At 36.0% G+C, this 21,775-nt stretch overlaps 3 protein-coding genes across 3 annotated transcripts in view; 2 read left to right on the top strand and 1 right to left on the bottom strand.

Annotated features, from left to right (window-relative positions):
- LOC123548506 (cyclin-D1-binding protein 1 homolog) overlaps window positions 1–15,247 on the bottom strand; it is a 28,779-nt gene extending 13,532 nt beyond the window's left edge. Inside the window, exons 1-3 of the mRNA XM_045335808.2 lie at window positions 15,092–15,247; window positions 4,467–4,529; window positions 2,658–2,819 (exon numbers count right to left, since the gene is read on the bottom strand). Of these exons, the coding sequence (XP_045191743.2) occupies window positions 2,658–2,819; window positions 4,467–4,529; window positions 15,092–15,176 (310 nt within the window). The 5' untranslated portion in view covers window positions 15,177–15,247. The remainder of the gene's footprint in view (window positions 1–2,657; window positions 2,820–4,466; window positions 4,530–15,091) is intronic.
- Window positions 10,865–14,845, top strand: LOC123548504 (uncharacterized). The gene has a single exon (XM_045335807.2). It carries the CDS (start codon window positions 11,109–11,111, stop codon window positions 13,230–13,232), a length of 2,124 nt encoding a protein of 707 aa, XP_045191742.2. The 5' UTR covers window positions 10,865–11,108; the 3' UTR covers window positions 13,233–14,845.
- LOC123548507 (programmed cell death protein 5-like) overlaps window positions 15,245–21,775 on the top strand; it is a 37,102-nt gene continuing 30,571 nt past the window's right edge. Inside the window, exon 1 of the mRNA XM_045335809.2 lies at window positions 15,245–15,400. Within this exon, the coding sequence (XP_045191744.1) occupies window positions 15,332–15,400 (69 nt within the window). The 5' untranslated portion in view covers window positions 15,245–15,331. The remainder of the gene's footprint in view (window positions 15,401–21,775) is intronic.

The raw sequence follows: 21,775 nt of genomic DNA, 5'->3' as shown, positions 1-21,775 counted from the left end.
ACAAGGTCAAAATAGCTAATTCTGGCCCTTTCAGGGGCCATAACTCTGGAACCCATAATGGAATCTGGCAATTTCAAGAAAGGAACCAAGATCTTATGATGATACAAGTTGTGTGCAAGTTTGGTTAAAATAAAATCATAAATGAAGCTGCTATTGTGCAGACAAGGTCAAAATAGCTAATTCTGGCCCTTTCAGGGGCCATAACTCTGGAACCCATAATGGGTTCTTGCCAGTTCAAGAAAGGAACCGAGATCTTATGGTGATACAAGTTGTGTGCAAGTTTGGTTAAAATAAAATCATAAATGACTATCGTGCAGACAAGAAATTGTTGACGGACGGACGCACGCACAGACGACAGGTGATCACAAAAGCTCACCTTGTCACTATGTGACAGGTGAGCTAAAAACTAGAAATTGCTTTTGTAAAAAAGCGCATGTCTCCCCCTATGCAAAGTCCTATAAGCAAGAAGTCAATAGGGGTCAGGAGCGAAAGTCAAAGTGACACTGATGGTTGGCTGTAATAGGGATCATCTACTTGGCATGTCCAGTCATCCCGCTAAGTTTCAACACTCTCAAGTCACTGTTCAGGCTCCTGTGACCTTGACCTTTGATCAAGTGACCCCAAAATAAATAGGGATCATCTACTCTGCATGTCCAATCATCCTATTAAGTTTCAACATTCTAGGTCAAGTGGTTCTCAAGTTATTTTCCAGAAATGATTTTACATGACCAGGCCCCTGTGACCTTGACCTTTAATAGACTGACCCAAAAATCAATAGGGGTCATCTACTCTGCATGTTCAATCATCCTATGAAGTTTCAACATTCTGCGTCAAGTGGTTCTCAAGTTATTGATCGGAAATTGTTTTCCATGTTCAGGCTCCTGTGACCTTGACCTTTAACAGAGTGACCCCAAATTCGATAGGGATCATCTACTCTGCATGTTCAATCATCCTATGAAGTTTCAACATTCTGGATCAAGAGGTTCTAAAGTTATTGATCAGAAATGGTTATCAATGTTCAGGCCCCTGTGACCTTGACCTTTAACAGAGTGACCCCAAAAACAATAGGGGTCATTTACTCTGCATGAACAATCATCCTATGAAGTTTCAACAATCTGGGTCGAGTGGTTCTCGAGTTACTGACTGGAAACGGTTGTCCATGTTCAGGCCCCTGTGACCTTGACCTTTAATAGAGTGACCCCAAAATTTATTGGGGTCATTTACTCTGCATGTCCAATTATCATATGAAGTTTCAACATTCTGGGTCAAGAGGTTCTCAAGTTATTGATCGGAAACAGTTTTCCATGTTCAGGCCCCTGTGACCTTGACCTTTAACAGAGTGACCCCAAAATCAATAGGGGTCATCTACTCTGCATGAACAATCATCCCATTAAGTTTCAACATTCTAGGTCAAGTGGTTCTCAAGTTACTGACCAGAAACGGTTTTCAATGTTCAGGCCCCTGTGACCTTGATCTTAAATAGAGTGACCCCAAAATCAATAGGGGTCATCTACTGTGCATGACCAATCATCCGATGAAGTTTCAACATTCTGGGTCAAGTGGTACTCAAGTTATTGATCAGAAATGGTTTTCAATGTTCAGGCCCCTGTGACCTTGACCTTTGACGGAGTGACCCCAAAATCAATAGGAGTCATCTACTCTGCATGACCAATCATCCTATGAAGTTTCAACATTCTGGTCAAGTGGTACTCAAGTTATTGATCGGAAATGGTTTTCAATGTTCAGGCCCCTGTGACCTTGACCTTTGACGCAGTGACCCCAAAATCAATAGGGGACATCTACTCTACATGACCAATCATCCTATGAAATTTCAACATTCTGGGTCAAGTGGTTCTCTAGTTATTGATCGGAAATGGTTTTCAATGTTCAGGCCCCTGTGACCTTGACTTTTGACGGAGTGACCCCAAAAACAATAGGGGACGTCTACTCCAGCAGCCCTACAACCCTATGAAGTTTGAAGGTTCTAAATCAAATGGTTCTCCAGTTACAGAGCGGAAATGAAGTTTGACGTACGGACGGACAGGGCAAAAACATATGTCTCACCCAGAGGTGGGGGGAGACATAATAATAGTAAGTCCCAATATTAAAGCTGTACACCTCCAGATATTTTCAAAATTTAGAGAAGTTAGTATTACAACAGAATGAAACTTCTATGTGATTCTGCGTGTTTTGGGAAGTTTTTATCTATAATGAGAATCACTCTTTTCGTCTACAGAATGTATATAAAACTCCCAAAAATACAAGTTAATATTTATCAAATTTGACATAGCATAGAAGAATTTAGCTGCCATTTATGCTTTAGAATATCTTGATTTAACATTTTTGATATCCAATTCTAAATTTCTATTCATTTTAAAATTCTGAGACTTTAAGTTCATCTGGTGGTATGTCCCTTTAACTGTGAAATCAAGGAACAAATTGTCAATACGTGTACATATTGTTAAAAGTTGGAAATCTGTTTTTAATCAACCTATACAGCTTCAGGTTTATAGGTGCAAATAAGATTTTAATGACGACTTGAACCTAGGTAGTATTTTTGTGTGTTAATTTTTTTTTTTCAAGAAAGATTTTCTACATACCATGTCTAAGTTGCAGAAATTAATAACAACAATACACAATAAGGTCCTATCAGTTACCTGCTGACTTTGGTAAGTTGCTGAATACATGTAGCAGGGCCAGTACTGTTCTCTCTACTGAAGCCAGTAAACTTTCACATTCCTCATTAGATGGTACAGGTGGTTTGGAGTACGCCAAGGATAACTTTGTTGCTTCATGGGACACTGCTTTGAAAACATCACCTAAAACAAATTATGTCTAACAATTACTTTATTTTTTTATGAATACATAGTTTTTAAGGCTATCATCTATTGAAAATTTTCGTACCGATATCAACTAGCTAATACTGACAATGTATCAATATATCAATTGGCAAATATTGACAGTGTATCGGTATCTTTATTATTCATTTTATTGGGTTTAACGTCGCACAGACACAATTATAGGTCATATGCTGACTTTCCTGCTTTTATGGTGGAGGAAGACCCCAGGTGCCCCTCCGTACATTATTTCATCACGAGCGGGCACCTGGGTAGAACCACCGACCTTCCATAAGCCAGCTGGATGGCTTGCTCATATAAAGATTTCAACACCCCTAGTGAGGCTTGAACCCATATAGATGAAGACAAGTGATTCGAAGTCAGCAACCTTAACCACTCAGCCACGGAGGCCCCGTACCAATATATCAACTGGCAAATATTGACAATGCGTTGATATATCAACTGGCAAATATCGACAATGCATAGATTTCTTCTGGAAAAATATGATATTTTTCACTTATCTTTGCAATGTTCGCTTCAGTTTACATTTGACTGTATTGATATTAAAAAATTCTGTACTGACACACATATTGTGAAAACGATGATTACCCTTACAGGTTTAGTAAACAGCCAAAAAGGATCATCGATCATTTAACTGTAGTTCAAGACTTTCTAGAGATCTTGTATGCAAACAAATGAACTTTTGTCTAACATCTCCTTCCAAATGAACAGAATGACTGAAATGGAGTTCTCTTTCACCCTGACTCATATGTACTGTGAAATCATTAAATTGTGGGGGAATACTTTCATCTACTCCATGTTTGCATCAATCCTCCAAATCTAATCACAATGAACAAATGAAATTCCCATTAATTACATCTTTAGAAGTTGAAAACCATGAATTCAGATCCCCATGAAATAGCTAAAATCGAACATTTCATGCCCATGAAATTAACAGTTACCCTGTTAAATTTCTATAATGAACTTGTTCATCTTTCGATTCGGACCATTAAAAGGGGTGCTTACCAAAAAGATACTGGCTGAATGGCCAACAGTGTAGATCTTGATCAGACAGCACGGATGTGCAGGCTGATCAAGATCTACACTGGTAGCAAAGGCAGCATGATAAGGGTTAAATGATTTCAGTAATCTGTAGACTAGTGTATGCACTGCATGTCTATTCAAGCCCATGCAATTAGACAGTTTTGTTTTTTATGAAAACAAATAAAAAATCTTTTTATTTCTTCTTATTCTTAACACTTAATCAAAATAATATCGAACATGTATCTGTTTCAATCATGGAATCTAACAAAGATAATCCTTTCCTTTTTTTGGAGGAGGGTAGGGGATAACGTTTTACCATAACAATTATTGCATACGGCAAGTTTCGAGCATTTGATGGTGGTAAGAAGACCCAGGTGCCCCACCATGCATTATTTCATTGCAAGCGGGCACCTGGGTTGAACCACCGACCTTCTGTAAGCGAGTTGGCTTCCTCACATGAATAATTCAACTCTCCGAGTGAGGTGGCTTGAACAAAAGTGATTTGAAGTCAGGGACCTTAACCATTCGGCCCACATAATTGTAAGTACAATTACAAAAACATCAAAAGGTAACTAGTATACATACCCAACTTTTTCCAGTAGGCCTTGTAGTTGAAATCATCCCCTACAGTTGCCCTTCCTTCGCCATCTGAAATTTGTTAAAATTATCAAATGAGCCGATACGAACTAAAATAAAATAAACAAGAGCTGTCCGTAAGACAGCGCGCTCGACTTTTCTCAGTTTCAAGTCAAAAGCTTTAATAGTAACAGAGATATTTGACTTTATCAAATTTTTTTTTTAAATTCTAAGTTAAAAAGGGGCATAATTCTGTCAAAATTCAAATCAGAGTTATGGGAATTGTGTCTCCTGGTGTAGACTTTGATAGTAAATAACTATTTTGAGTTTCAAGTCAAAAGCTTTAATAGTAACAGAGATATTTGACTTCATCAAAAATTTTAACAAAAAATTCTAAGTTAAAAAGGGGCATAATTCTGTCAAAATTCAAATCAGAGTTATGGGGATTGTTTCTCCTGGTGTAGACTTTGATGGTAAATAAGTATTTTAAGTTTTAAGTCAAAAGCTTTGATAGTAACAGAGATATTTGACTTTATCAAAAATTTTAACAAAAAATTCTAAGTTAAAAAGGGGCATAATTCTGTCAAAATTCAATCAAAGTTATAGGGATTGTTTCTACTAGTGTAGATTTTGATGGTTAATAAGTATTTTAAGTTTCAAGTCAATAGCTTTGACAGTAACAGAGATATTTGACTTTATCAAAAACTTTAACAAAAAATTCTAAGTTAAAAAGGGGCATAATTCTGTCAAAATTCAAATCAGAGTTATGGGGATTGTTTCTCCTGGTGTTGACTTTGATAGATAATATCTATTTTAAGTTTCAAGTCAATAGCTTTGATAGTAACAGAGATATTTGACTTAATCAAAAACTTTAACCAACGGCGACGCTGATGCCAACGCCGGGTGAGTGCAATAGCTCTACATTTTCTTCGAAAAGTCGAGCAAAGAATAAGATACTAATGAATTTACATCTACCCTGACTGTGTCCAAGCCTTAGATTGACACAACAAAATGTTCTTGTTAGAAATTTCAGTCAGAGGAAGTTTGTGAAAAAATTGCTGTTTTTCTGCAGAAATATCAGACTTAAGATTAACCTAACAAGAGTTGTCAGCAGACATTGAGACTTGCTGCAAAACTGAAAAGTTTAATGAGCATTCAGGAGGGGGTTTATTTTTTAGGGTGTACTGTATGGCGGATGAGTATAAAAAAATACTAAGAAACATAATAAAGTGAAAATAAAAAATCTATCATGTAAAAAAAAATAAAATAGATGTCTGTCATGTGCCCCCCACTCCTGTCACTGTACACTGTTTTATGACTCCAGGTGAAACATATTTTTAAGATGTTTTCAACAGAAACACTTAAGAACTTTATGTGTATTTTTCACTGAGTCAATGACAATATCACTGGCCTAGCTATGTGAAATCCCAAAGAAAACACGAGGTACACAACTTCACATGCTAGTATATAACAATCCTCTTTTTCCAGCTTAATAAAATTATAAGGCAGACTTAATTATCATACAATAACAAAATCTTTACCCATAACAAATGTTAATACATTTGTAAAAGTTAATAAAAGTTGTGTTTAATGATTCTAGGTCAAGTATATTTTCAGATAGATCGGACACAAACTATTTTTATTTTTTGACAAAGTCAAGGGCAACAACTCTGGCCTTGCAAAGTGAAATAAAAGAAAAACTCAGGTAGACAAATTCAAATGCTGGATAAAATTTCTACATGGTTTCATGACTTGAAAACTTCATCAGTTACAGTTCTAATCAACTGGCAGTCTAGTTCGAAATTGTTTTTTAAATTTTGGACAGTTTTAACCCTTACCCTGCTAAATTTCTATAATGAACTTGTCCATCTTTCAATTTAGACAGTATCATTATCTGTCAAAAGGGGTGCTTACCAAAAAGATACTGACTAAATGGCGAACAGTGCAGACTATGATTAGACTGCACGGATGTGCAGGCTGATCTTGGTGTGCACTGGTCGCAAAGGCAGAATCACTTGCCGCCAGCTAGCTAAGGATTAAGTTTGAAACTATTTGAAAATGTCAAAAATTTATGTCTGTTAATACAATACAAAATGTATATAAAGTTATTGAAAACTTTCAAGTTTTACTGAAAATTCTTAGATTTATCTGAAATAAACTATTCTGAAACTTTTACAAATCTATTCACATTTGTTATGGGTAAAGACTTTGTTATATTGTATGATCTGTCTGCCTTATAATTTTATTAAACAGTGAAGTAAAGCTTAAACAAGAGCACCGCCTTGCGGGTGCTGACGCTCATCTGATTTTTTTTGTATAATAGAAATATTGTCCTACCCATGATTTTCTAAGTCTAAAAAGGGCCATCATTCTTGCAAAAAGCAGGATAGAGTTATGTTTCTTGATGTACAGTGTCCTCTTATGATTGTGAAAAACTGTTGCAAGTTTTAAAGCAATAGCTTTGATAGTTTATGAGAAAAGTTGCCTTAAACATAATACTCAACCAAGAAAATGATTTTCTAAGTCCAAAAGGGGCAATAATTATTGCAAAAAGCAGGATGGAGTTATGTTGCTTGCTGTACAGGGTCAGCTTATGATGGTGAACAAGTGTTGCAAGTTTCAAAGCAATAGCTTTGATAGTTTAAGAGAAAAGTTGACCTAAACATAAAACTTAACCAAGAAATCTGATATTTTCTAAGTCCAAAAGGGGCCATAAATCTTGCAAAAAGCAAGATGGAGTTATGTTTCTTGCTGTACAGGGTCAGCTTATGATGGTGGACAAGTGTTGCAAGTTTTAAAGCAATAGCTTTGATAGTTTAGGATAAAGCTGACCTAAACATAAAACTTAACCAAGAAAACTGATTTTCTAAGTCCAAAAGGGGCAATAATTCTTGCAAAAAGCAAGATGGAGTTATGTTTCTTTCTGTACAGGGTCTGCTTATGATGGTGAACAAGTATTCCAAGTTTCAAAGCAATAGCTTTGATAGTTTAGGAGAAAAGTTGACCTAAACATAAAACTTAACCAAGAAATCTGATATTTTCTAAGTACAAAAGGGGCCATAAATCTTGCAAAAAGTAAGATGGAGTTATGTTTCTTGCTATACAGGGTCAGCTTATGATGGTGAACAAGTCTTCCAAGTTTCAAAGCAATAGCTTTGATAGTTTAGGAGAAAAGCTGACCTAAACATAAAACTTAACCAGGCAATGCCGACGCAGACGCCGACGCCGACAACCGCTCAAGTGATGACAATAACTCATCATTTTTTTTCAAAAAATCAGATGAGCTAAAAACGAGGATCTAATCTTTCTTATTATCTCTTTATAGATATTTCTAATGAAAAAAAATCTGCCCATAAAGCAGGAGAAGAACATTTCTACCATGTTTTATTTAAATACTCCATTCTATGTCTTAGATATGGCTCTAGATAGATGGACAAATGTATGGATGTACAATGCCAGATCTGTATATTTGCCGTCCACCTTTGGCAGGGGATAAAGAAAAATTCTACAGAATTGACAATATAAAAGATACATTCTATCTAACCACACTGTAGGTCTCAATCACACACACATGGTGAAATACAAACAAGCAAATTCAATGTATGACTCAGAAAAGACATTTAAGAAATTCCGGGGCAAGGATGAAGGGAAGTGTCACTGCAATATTGATGAAAGCTATTGATACCTGATTACCAATCAAGCTGTGCTGAAGGGGAAATAATGAGGAGATTTTCTTATTCTTTGAGTGAATGAATTACCTCCCTTGCTTTTATGAAAAACAGATGATTGAATTTCTAAATAAAACTTAAAATAGAAAGAAGATCTAGAGAAAGTCTTATATGACAGAAATACACATTAAACACAATTACTCTTTGTTAGAATATACTTTCAAGGTGGGTTGATCAAGACAAGCACCTTTTTTATTTTTTAAAAGTGCATCCTTGTGGCTAAAATTTTCCTCTTTACTGTATAGAAAACTTAAATTTGTCAAAAAACAAGAGGGTTATGATGGCCCTGGATCGCTCACCTGAGTAATATGAGCTACATGTTTTAAATGTCAAACTGATGCTAGTCAGTTTTAAGATTAGTGTGCAGAACTGTACATGTCATCCGAATTTCAAGACTGTACCTTAAAAAAAAACAACAAGAAAGTAGGTCAGTAGGTTACATTATTCTGTTTTAAGATCAGTCTGCAAAACTGTACATGCCATCCAAATTTCAAGGCTGTATCTTAAAAAAAAGTAGGTCACATTCCACATGACCCAGATTCCAACTTGACCTAAAGATCATCAAGGTTAACATTCTGACCAAGTTTCATGAAGATAAGTCATAAATGTGGCCTCTAGAGTCTTAACAAACTTTTCCTTTGATTTGACCTGGTGACCTAGTTTTTGACCCCACCTGACTCAGATTTGAACTTGACCTAAAGATCATCAAGATTAACATTCTGACCAAGTTTCATTACGTACAGTCATAAATGTGGCCTCTAGAGTGTTAACTAGCTTTCCCTTTGACTTGACCTGTTGACCTAGTTTTTGACCCCACCTGACCCAGATTTAAACTTGACCATAACATCATCAAGGTTAACATTCTGACCAAGTTTCATTATGATGTAGTCATAAATGTGGCCTCTAGAGTGTTAACTAGCTTTTCCTTTGATTTGACCTAGTGACCAAGTTTCTGATTCCACTTGTCCTAGATTTGAACCTGACCTAAAGATCATCAAGATTAACATTCTGACCAAGTTTCATAGATATACTGTCATAAATGTGGCCTCTAGAGTGTTAACAAGCTTTACATTTGATTTGACCTGATGACTTAGTTTTTGATCCCACCAAACTCAGATTTAAACTTGACCTAAAGATCATCAAGATTAACATCTGACCAAGTTTCATTAAGATATGGTCATGAATGTGGCTTCTAGAGTGCTAACTAGCTTTTTCTTTTGATTTGACCTGGTGACCTAGTTTTTGACCCCACCTGGCCCAGATTCAATCTCGACCTAAAGATCATCAAAATTAATATTCTGACCAAGTTTCATTAAGATATAATCATAAATCTGGCCTCCAGAGCGTTAACAAGCTTTACCTTTGATTTGACCTGGTGACCTAGTTTCTGACTCCACTTGACCTAGATTTAAAACCTGACCTAAAGATCATCAAGGTTAACATTCTGACCATGTTTCATAGAGATATTATCACAAATGTGGCCTCTAGAGTGTTCACAAGCTTTACCTTTGATTTGACCTGGTGACCTAGTTTTTGACCCCACCTGACCCAGATTTAAATCTGACCTAAAGATCATCAAGGTTAACATTCTGACCAAGTTTCATTAAGATATGATCATGAATGTGGCCTCTAGAGTGTTAACTAGCTTAATCTTTGATTTGACCTGGTGACCTAGTTTTTGACCCTAACCTGACCCAGATTTGAACCTGACCTAAAGATCATCAAGGTTAACATTCTGACAAAGTTTCATGAAGATACAGTCAAAAATGTGGCCTCTACAGTCTTAACAAGCTTTTCCTTTGATTTGACCTGGTGACCTAGTTTTTGACCCCAGATGATCCAATATCAAACGTGTCCAAGATTTTATTGAGAGTAACATTCTGACCAAGCTTCATTAAGATTGGGCCAAAATTGTGACCTCTAGAGTGTTAACAGTCAAACTGTTGACAATGGACGAATGACCGACGACGACAGATACAGGGCGATCATAAAAGCTCACCTTTGAGCACTTCATGCTCAGGTGAGCTAAAAAACAAGAAAGTAGGTCAGTAGGTCACATTCATGGTCACTGAAAGTCAGTTTTAAGATCAGTGTGCTAAACTGTACATGTCATCCAAATTTCAAGGCTGTATCTTAAAAAAACAAGAAAGTAGGTCAGTAGGTCACATTCATGTTCACTAAAAGTCAGTTTTAAGATCACTGTGCAAAACTGTACAGGTCAACCGAATTTCAAGGCTGTATCATAAAAAACAAGGAAGTAGGTCAGTAGGTCACATTCAGCATGACCCATATTCGAACTTGACCTAAAGAACATCAAGGTTAACATTCTGACCAAGTTTCATAAGACACAGTCATAAATGTGGCCTCTAGAGTGTTAACATGCTTTTCTTTAGATTTTTTGACCTGTTGATCTAGTTTTTGACCCCACTTAACCCAGATTTGAACTTTACCTAAAGATCATCAAGATTAACATTCTGAGCAAGTTTTATAGAGATATTGTCATAAAAGTGGCCTCTACAGTGTTAACAAGCTTTTCCTTTGATTTGACCTGGTGACCTAGTTTTTGACCCCAGATGACCCAATACTGTCCTCATCCAAGATTTCATTGTGGGTAACATTCTGACCAATTTTCATTAAGATTGGGCCAAAATTGTGACCTCTAGAGTGTTCAAAGTCAAACTGTTGAGGACGGACGACTGACAACAGACACAGGGAATTCACAAATGCTCACCTACTTCGTGTTCAGGTGAGCTAAAAAGTAACATAAAATATAACACACGAAAGTACAAATATACAGAGAATAAAGACCTATTTTAAATTTGCCAAGTTTTTTGGCAGCACTAACAGATATCTTAATCAGAAATTTCGACAATAAAATGATAGAAGATGCAGCTAAAACATTTTACTGTCTTACATTTACAGAATGTCTCTAGATCCTGATTATCGTACTGTATCACTGAAACTGTCAGAGGTGCTCAATGATACTGGTGTCAGTGAGAGAATGGTTCTGAAGAGGAGGAGGATGTACTTGCTGATGGAAACAATGCAAACTAGTATATATAGAATGTCGAACCATAACTATTCCCACTATCATTTTGGAAGCAAGTCTGAAGGGTCGACAACAATAGGACTCAAGTCAGATATTGATTCACTCATTTGCTATAATGATTATAATGTGATAAAGGACTGGACTGAGTGGCAACCTGGCAGCATCAATCTACTGATGATCAAGGATGAGACCACATCACCAGGGTACTGTCTCCTGCAACATCTGGGGGATGATAAGCCTCTTCCTTCTTTACTTCATCATAGACCAGACAACAAGTATCATACATTTAGCAGAGGTAAAGTGCTGTGGAAGAACACAGCAATTTCTGTCCCTCTAGCAGGAAGTGTAAAAAATGGTCCTGCCACATCACTGCAAGGAAGGCCAGGTTTAGTTGATGACGATGTAGTTCTATCATTCCACTGTAAATCATGGCCTGTAGAAGCTCAACCTTGGTTAGTAAGACAAGGCGTAGGAAGATGGCCTACAGAAAAAATGAAGAAATACTGTGAGACTACAGGATGTTTTGTTGTACCAGTGGGCAGTAAGAGTGGTCTAAATGAAGAAGTTGAATGGAGAATTTCTACTTGCCATGCTGAGCGGTGTCTTATGTTCAATTTAAACATCACACAGTTACGATGTTACACCCTGATGAAGATGATTCTTAAAACATTCATAAAACCCTGTTGTGGTGGTGTCCTTTCAAGTTATATGTGTAAAACTGTTTTATTTCATTGTATACAGAATAAACATTCAAATAACTGGCGGCAATCCAACTTACTTGCATGTTTGATGTCCTGCCTTAAAATATTGCAGAACTTTGTTAGACATGAAAACTGTCCACATTTTATAATACCTGAAAACAACCTGATGGCCGTAAAAATTTCTCCTCATAATAAACATAAAATTCTTGAAATCCTCCAAAATATCATACAATGTGAGGGTCATGCATTGCTGGAGATTCCCATTGATGACCTTGGCAGAAGACTGCAGGCAAAGATGAATATGGATGAAGCTTTTCCATATTACCTAACTCCAGCTCAAATAAATACTATAATTTCAACACAGCTGCTGTATCGTACTGCCAATCTAATAAGCAACAGTCACAGGGAACTATTAGTAAAAGGAACAATGCCTGATAGAATTGTGATGTTGCATCAGATATTATCAGACTATATATTTATACTAACTAGAATGTACAGAGAAAATGGTTTCAACAGTTTGGAAAAATCTGTATTTAAGATTTTAACACCTCTTCTTTCTTTTTCACTTGGGTCTGTGATAGCTTCTCAAGACATTAACACTGCTCGCATCATATCCCACAAAGCACTGTCCTGGTTTTCAGTTGGTTTGAACTCAGATGTGGCATCTGGTAGATTGAAATTAGCATCTGCATTATATTGTGTAGGAGATATGGAAAGGACAGAGATTGTTCTGAGGAATACAGAAGAAAAGTATGATCTGAATACTGTTGAACCTGTATGTGGATGTTATCCTCATCTCTTGCATTACATAAAGCCAGAATTCCTGAATAAATGTAACACTGGAAATGAAGAATTACTGAAACATATCACAGCATTCTGTGTTAGATTTCTACCATGTGAAATTAACTGTGTTCCTGAAGAGCTAAAATATGAAATGTTTAGATCAACACAAGAAGACATGCTTGAAAGGGATGAAGACAATGACTGTTGGATGGACTGGGCTGTGGTCGACTCACTCCCTTACCTCTACTTCCTACAGTACAAGACTTACGGTGCTCTTCAGAGAGTAGCAGACAAGCAACGAGCACTTGCAAACCTTGTCACTAGCACTGAAACAGAAGCCAACCTAGGTCACAGGGAAACAGCGCTGAACTTACTAGGACAGTGTATGGAACAGGAAAACCAACATATTGATGCTTTACACTGCTACATGATATCTCTGAATATCCAAGCAAGAAACAATGCTGCAAATATTCTTATATGCAGACTTCTTAATGAGTTAGTTAACATGCAGTAAACTTTACTGAACTGAACAGTAGTGTATACAGAACAGGAATCCCGTGCGATCGGAAAAAAGATAAATGGCAACATAATATTACTAAACTGTTAGACAATGTCTGAAGGTCAGAAAAAGACATGTCGCCAATCCGAGTTCCGCGAATGGATCGATCTATGACGCCATCAAGATGGCGGCCAAATTTGAAAATATAACTTTGTTTATTTTAAAATTTACTTATGTTACGCAGCAAAATTTCGTATCATTTTCTTTAATTTTCTATCATGGAATTTATGCTGCCCATATAATAACAATATTGAAGTTCATAAGCAATTAAATGATGTGAATTAATCAAAATATATCTTACCCCACCCACTTTATTTTAACAAATTTAATTCTTGTTGAATGTAATTGTTTCATGTAGGCTTTGCCATTAAAGTTTACGAATGTTTTAAAACTAAGTACGTATATAATTGGTGGCCTACTGGTACTGATGATAAACCCGGACAGATGATAAAGTCGTCCACCTTGGAATTATTTGATTGCAATCGGTAATTTATACAATGGAACACACCATCAATAGCAACCACTTACAACACCAACTGGTGTAAACAAAAACAAGATTGGTAATATTCTGTATAATAAAATATTTATCCAAAACTACTGGGGAAGAGGGTGTTTTTACGCATGCTCACTGTCAACACAAAAAGGCCTGACATTGGGTCACTTTTCATTATTTGATCCAGAATGACTGTTGCACCAAATATAATATTATGAGGAAAATTTTGTAAATGACAAAGTGGTTGAATTTATCAACATTCGTACAGTCCCCATTTTACATACCCCTTTCCGGCCCTCACTTCGTGTGAGTTAAAATTTGCTTGAGAGAGTATGTTAAACAAGTTTTGATTGGATGCACACTAAAATCTCACAAAATCACGTTTTTGGCGGTAACTGAAATTATACACGACAGCTTTTCTTGAAAGGGGAAACATGTAGTTTTCTCAACTACAACATTTCTTCTTCTTCTAAAAGACTTACAGCTATTTTACAGCTCAGGTAAATCCCAGGTTGTCCATTGTCCTGTCCCTTGTTCATGAATTGCTTGGTTAAAATTCCCTTTTCTCCAGTTTTCATGAATAATGACATTTCAGCTGTTTTCTAAACTGTCAGTTGTTTTTACAAGAAAACATTATTTTCATATAGGTAAATTCTCCATAGAATGATGCAGTTTAGCTTTATTTGCTTATAGCTAACTGCTTTCATTTTGCTTTTATTTGCCTTATTTTATTTTATGTTATAGCTTATGCTTGTGTTTGTTTGTTTGCAGGACACCCTGCAATTCTACCAATCATCTGCATAATCTTCCAACAATGGAATAAATATCGACAAACCCTTATGAATCTTATTTTGTGACAACCCCCAGAAATAATTGAGTTCTACTAAATACACCTCTGTCAAATAAATATAAATTTGAATTATTTTAAGTTTTCAGCAAATGTTCAGCATTATTTTTGATACCAATAAATGATAACAATTTGCAGAAATAAAAAAGTGACAGGTAAAAAAAACCCTCGTTATCTGTCCGGGTTTATACAACAGTTTCGTATTTGTCGTGTTGAGCGACCTGTGAAGTTTCCACTATTCTCTATTTTATCATCAGTACTAGTATGGGTGCATTTTGGGACTAGATTCTGTGCACCCAAATATCACTATTATCTGTAAGTTGTAACTCATGAACACTATTTTCCATTGTCTGTCTAGTCTTGACACATTTGAAGAAATGATTAGATCTATGTTCATTTAAACAAAACTTTTTAAAACATTTTCCTTTCTTATTTTTTATAACAATATCAAAACCATATTCATATTAAGTTTACCTTGTACTTGGTCTATGACACTGTTCAGATTATCTAGCAAAGACTTCCAAATACTAGACGAAATTTCACCACTCTTTTCTGCCATGATATTACTCAATAGACGCTCTTGAAATGTAGTTGAAAAGAGACGTTTCAAGCACCGCAACAACCTAGATTTAACTTAGACCGGTTCTAATTTCGTTTCCATAGAAGCTTATTTTTTGTTACAAAATTTGCGACGTAGACCTCATTCTTAGCAACATGGCCGACGATGCAGATCTCGAGGAAATCCGTGCCAGGAGAATGGCCGAATTGCAGGCACAGATGGGAGTATGTTAATTGTTACCGATTCCTACTTACCAAGAAATAATCAATTTGTATATATCTGCAATTTATCCTGTGACACATGGGCTTAAAAAAAGATTTTTAATTGAAATGGAAGTTGAATATTGTCCGGATAGAATGTGTCACTTTATCAGGCTGGTAACATTGCCCGATCGGGCTTATGACAGAAAAGTACGGGATTTATCGATGGCGCAAAGCGCCTGGGATGAAAATCCCCGAGACGGTAACGTCCGTATATAGTTATTCGTTTTTGTTGTTTGCATATACTGAGGCAATTTTTTCGATGTTTTCCAGTTCCGGTTTATGTACAAAACTCAGACTGGTTGTCTGCAAGAACATCCGAGCACCACGAATCAGTCACAGAAATTCGTAAACTGCGCCAACATGATTCTTTTTACTTCTTTTATGTAATAAAAACTGTACATGCAATTAAAACATACTTTTAAAACAGTAAGGAAGTGTAAAGGCTGTCAAGTTTCTGCGTGGAGTGCAAACAAACAATAAAATCCTAAAGCCAGTGCCAGAACGCGGTGCATGACGTCACCGTCGCGGCTTCCCATGAATTTTGCAAAGTATGATATTCGCTATAAGAGGTATGATGACACTAAATGTAAACTGAGTGTTGAACATTTCTTCGTAAGTAGATATATAAAAGATAAATCCCCATGCTATGCAGTGTCTGAATTCATATTATTTCTTGAAAAATAATGAAGATATTTCTTTCAAACTTGGTCCATTTGTTAAGCATAACAAATGATACAAATTAGAATAAAAATAACTTGGTTTGTGTGTGTAGATCGTTTCCGCTTTTAATGTAGCGCTGAACTCTTCTGTACTGTATCGTTGTCATCGCATGTTGCTTAGCCCGTTGTGCTTTTACACTATTGTTTATAAATACTATACATTTAAAGTCAATTTTGGTATGAGGGAAGTTGTTTTTCTAATATTAATAGAATCTCCCCAATGTTTCAATAAATGATGCAAAAGCTTTTACCAACTCTTCTTTAGCAGTCTGATGCATCCTCAATTTCCCCCACAAGTGTTGACAGGGATACATTGCTGCAATTTAGATTATACCTATAGAGAATTTCATCTTAATGTTCTTTCGAGGATTTCTCTCTGTCAGAGTACTATAGTTTGGACATACGAATACAGTGCTCCAGCTAGCTATTTACAGCAGGGCGCATCGCCCGTTCCGAAATTCGTTCCGCCCTGTTGCCTCGCCAGGCACCCTGCCCGTTTTTACAACCATTCATTTCTTTTTTAAGCCAAACTTCCCTTTTTTGCCTCAGTGATTATAATACACTGCGTTATTGCCCCCTTTTTATCGAGTGATACACGCCGGGGGGCATTGACATAATAACAAACAATTACCTGCTGTAATCGTGCCCGAGGCAGACCATGATATTTTAGACTGCTCCACTAGCAATTAAACTAGCATTAAAATCACTGAACCTTAGTGTTAAAACAGTTTGCAAACCAGTCTGAAATCATTATCATTCCGCGCCACCTGTCAAAGTGTACTTTCGTTTTCGGTAATATAGTCGTATATACCCCTTTATACATATCGGAAACTTAAGTCCAGACAACAGACATTTAAATCTAATTAATAAAAAATTATCACAATCAAATTTAAATAGGAAAATATTTTGATTTTATCTTTTTACAAGTTTTTGAAATCGAAAGTAGGTTGTCGTCTGTTTTGTGAAATTGCCGATTTTTCATGAATATTTCTTTGAAATTAGTTTACTAAGATGTAATGACAGGGTACACTTTAATGTCAGATACTGTAAAATGCTGTTAAACAGTCTCTGCATCATAATAATTTTTCAAAAATATTGTTTAAACTGGACATTCGACGACTTTTAGAAAAAAGTGTAACCATATCCGGATATAAAATTTTGGGTACCCGGAATATGTCTATTACAAGTGCTAAACTTGCTTTTAGACTGTTGTAAGTTAAAAACTTTGCCTGATTTCATTTATTTAAGTGGAAGTTTAAACTTTGGTAATATGTTGCAGTATAAATTTATAAATATCAAGTAGCCTACATGGAGAAGATGTGTTCTGAAATTGTAACAAAATAGGCCTAAACACATAGATATTTTTATTCAGTATGCAATTACAAAGAAATGTTACAAGTTGAAAATCAATGCCAAGTAAAATACAAACAGCAGAATATTTAGTTAATAAATAGGTACATTAGAGATGACAGACATAGCCTATTAAAAGACCATACCTAAAGTGTGCCAAAAACATGTCTAAATTATGCCAAATTCCATGTCTAAAGTATGTTAAAATGAACTGTATGCATGGACCAGTTATATTTTTCCCCGGGGGAGCACGGTCCCAGACCGACCACCACCCCAGAAGTGCCCTTTTCAGGCCAGCACCCTGCCCTTTTTTAATCCTAGCTGGAGCACTGGAATACATAGTGTTCCACTGTTTCCGGAGTGTTACAATGGTCACACATTTTTGATGAGTTTTTGTCAATTTTTGCCCAGTGATTTTTCAGCCTGCTATGACCACACAACAGCTGATTTAATACAGAGAAATTTTTTCTGTCTTCTTCACCAACACACAAAATCTAAATCCTACCCCGCTAAAAATGTCTTGAATTCTGTCTGTTTTGTCTGATAATATGTAATTATAGTTCCATTTTTTTAATCACTTTTTCTTTCATGACATTCACTGCTTCCCTTGCATCCATCATTCCAGTCTCCTCTTCTGCATCAGATATGCCCATTTGTGTTGCTGCTAATTTTGCCTGTGTATCTGCTAGCTCATTACCCATCAAGTTTTTATGTCCTGGAATCCAATGTACTTCTACTTGATTTCCCCCCTCTTCAGTTTTAGATAAGTGTCTTTTTATGTTAGAGATAGATTCAATTTTATTTGTTGGTACTTCCTTGCAAAATGCAGACAGAATAGCTGCCTGACAGTCAGTAAATATATGTATCTTTCTTTGAGTAACAGTTTTCACCTCAGCAATTTCTAAACTAACTATTTCTCCAGCGTAGTTGTTGCTGTTTTTACTAACTCCTCTATTCAGTAAAATAGGTGTTGAATAGTAGCCTTCCAGATAAACTGCTGCTCCTGCTCCCGTGGGTCCTGGATTTCCTAGTGCCGAGCCATCAGTGAATGCCAGTATGGTTTTTTCATCACAAGAATCTATGACTGATTTGATATTTTCAACTTGCATTTCTTTGTCATGTTTAAATTCATCTGTATGTACATGTTCTCTTCTTCTAGACAATCCTTAGTTTTCTCTGTTATATTCAAATTCTTTTTCTATATTTTCCATCTTGATTGTATCTCTCAGCTCATTAAATACTGACATAAGAAGTTGGAATGATGTTGGTTTCCCTGTATAACTTTTAGTATCTGCTAGACACTCATTGAACTCTACCTTCAGCGGGTCAGACTCTCTCTTTTCAGCAATTCTAATGATTTCCTGAGCCTGTCTCAATTTCATGTGTAGATCTATTGGAACGCAATTAGTGAGGACCTCTAGTGCCTCTGTACCGGTACTGGACAAACAACCCGACGTTTTTATCATGGCACTTCTTTGGATTGAACCAAAACATTTGTTGTATTCGCTTGCAGCTGTTGGAATCACTGCTGCTCCATAATCAAACACTGGCTGAGCAAGAGATTTATATAGCCTCATATAAGTTGTCTGAGTGCATCCAGCATTTTGTGTAACAAACATGTCAATACTCTTTAGGGCCCTAAATCCTGCTGCTGTTTTCTCTTTAATATGTTGATCAAATTTAAGTTGGTCATCTATGGTGATACCTAATACTTTTTTGCTTTTGCTGATCTTGATTTTTTTATTCTTTAGGTAAATGTGTTTATTATTCAGATCCAAGTTTTCTCAATTCTTTGCAAATATCAGGACTTCTGACTTTTCTGGAGCAATATTCATATTCCACATTTCGCACCATCTTGTAATTTTCTCTAGATCTAAGTTTGTTTTGAGAATTGCTGTGTCTACATCATGATCACTGTTCCAAATACTTGCATCATCCGCATATTCTGCATGGTTACCCAAAACTCTTTCCATAGAATCACTGGTGTACAGATTACATAAAGTCGGACTTAGTACTGACCCTTGTGGAATTCCAACTGTTGATGTCCTTATTTCTGAGTTACTATTGTTATCCCCCGCCGATGAAATCGGGAGGGGGGTATTGAAATAGCGTTGTCCGTCCGTCCGTCCGTCCGTCCGCAGCCATTTCTCAGTAACTACTTGGTAGAATTTCATGAAACTTGAAATAAACATGAACCAACATACTGCGATGATGCCCGTCAAGTTTTTTTTTTGATTGGTCAATTTCCCTCGGAGTTATTGCCCTTGATTTAATAAAAAATGTCCGTCTGCAGCCATTTCTCAGTAACTAACAGGTAGAATTTCATCAAATTTGAAATAGACATGAACCAAGATACTGTGCTGATGCCCATCAAGTTTTTTTTTTGATTGGTCAATTTCCCTCAGAGTTATTGCCCTTGATTTAATGAAAAATGTCCGTCTGCAGCCATTTCTCAGTAACTAACAGGTAGAATTTCATCAAATTTGAAATAGACATGAACCAAGATACTGTGCTGATGCCCGTCAAGTTTTTTTTTTGATAGGTCAATTTCCGTCAGAGTTATTGCCCTTGATTTAATGAAAAATGTCCGTCTGCAGCCATTTCTCAGTAACTAGCAGGTAGAATTTCATCAAACTTGAAACAGACATGAACCAAGATACTGCGACGATGCCCTTCAAGTTTTTTTTCGATTGGTCAATTTTCCATATAGTTATTGCCCTTTAATTGTTTAAAAATCCAAAGATCTGTACAGAACAAACCAACCAATTGGAAGAATTTCATTAAACTTCTTTCATTCTTTTCCATGAACATTTATTATAAACATGTGATGTTGTGTACCTACACCTGGTCACCACCTTACCTTGGTCCCCACCCACCCCCCATTTTTTTTTTTTTTTTTTTTTTTTTTTTTTTTCATTTTTCATTTTCTATCAATATTTATAATCAACATGTAAACTGTTGTATCCTCACCCCACCCTCCCCAGCCCCACCCAAACAAACCATTCATTTTCTTTTAATTTGATTTTGACTAATATAATTGTTTGCTTCTTGGTAACATTCTTAACTTTTTGCTGGATATATTTTTTTGCCATTCATCAACTCTGACCCTTTCGGCGGGGGATTCCAATTCATCGAATTTGCTTGTTGACTTTGATGTAGTACTGTCTATCAGTTAGGAACATCCAAAGTCTACCATTAACACCCTTAGCTGCCGCCTTACTAAGTAGCCCTGACCTCCAAATTCTTTCAAAACATGACTCAAAGTCCACTATTACTAGAACTGATGTTTGACCTAAATTGACTGCTGACTGCAATGAGTTTACCACTCTAAGTACTGCTTGTGGACATGATTTATTCTTTCTATAAGCATACTGGTATCTCGAAATTCCACTTTCCACTTCTAATTTCCAACTTGGTTGCCTTCAGTTTTGGTAGAATTATTTCCCCTTTTCAGATTTTTATGACGCATAATCTTTGAAGTCCAAAAAAACAATGTTCTAGTGCTCAGTTTAAAACAAAAAAGGCTTAATTGGCTTTCTAATGCTCTAAATTATTGCGCTAGTTCATGAATGTAAACATTTTACTCTGCTTTCACTTACAACATTATAGAGAAATGTTAGTCCTAAAAAAATTGCTCATACATCTGCACTAGAAACAAAGTATTTACCCTAAAAATATAAAATAAAGGTATTGGCGCACAAGTTTAGAGCACTAGAAAGCCATTGAACCCTTTTCTGTTTTAAACATTGCATTAAAACATAATATTTTTGGACTTCAAAAATTATGCATCATAAAAATCTGAAAAAGGGAAGTAATTCTAAATAAACTGAGGGCAACAAAGTTATTTCTATCTTGATAAGCATTATATGTAATGCTTAATAAATGGACCAAGTTTGAAAGAAATATCTTCATTATTTGTCAAGAAATATTACTTTTTGTGTCATAAGCCCGATCGGGCAATGTTACCAGCCTGTTTATGTACCAAACACTTTATGTACCAGCACTTTATTTACCACTTAGGACACTTTATGTACCACATATATGATATATAGTGGATGATCATTTTTGTTTTGATTTGATGAAAATGTTATATTTTATGTTACTTTAAATGTTTTTTTACTAAATTTAAATGTTAATTGTCATAATTAATAAGGTAAAATTATATGCACATAGATAGTGTTATTTCTAGAGTTTAAAATGGGCAGGGTGCTGACTGAAAGGGGCAGGGTGCTGCACTAAAGGGGCAGGGTTCTCTTTTAGACGTGAA

The sequence above is a fragment of the Mercenaria mercenaria genome, chromosome 6, assembly GCF_021730395.1.
Source record: "Mercenaria mercenaria strain notata chromosome 6, MADL_Memer_1, whole genome shotgun sequence".
Taxonomy (NCBI): domain Eukaryota; kingdom Metazoa; phylum Mollusca; class Bivalvia; order Venerida; family Veneridae; genus Mercenaria; species Mercenaria mercenaria.
The sequence above is the reverse complement of the archived record's forward strand: the minus strand, read 5'-3'. Positions and strand labels throughout refer to the sequence as shown.

Excerpts from the sequence above, each read along its gene's own strand:
- LOC123548504 (XM_045335807.2), top strand. The coding sequence starts at position 11,109 with ATGTCTCTAGATCCTGATTATCGTACTGTATCACTGAAACTGTCAGAG.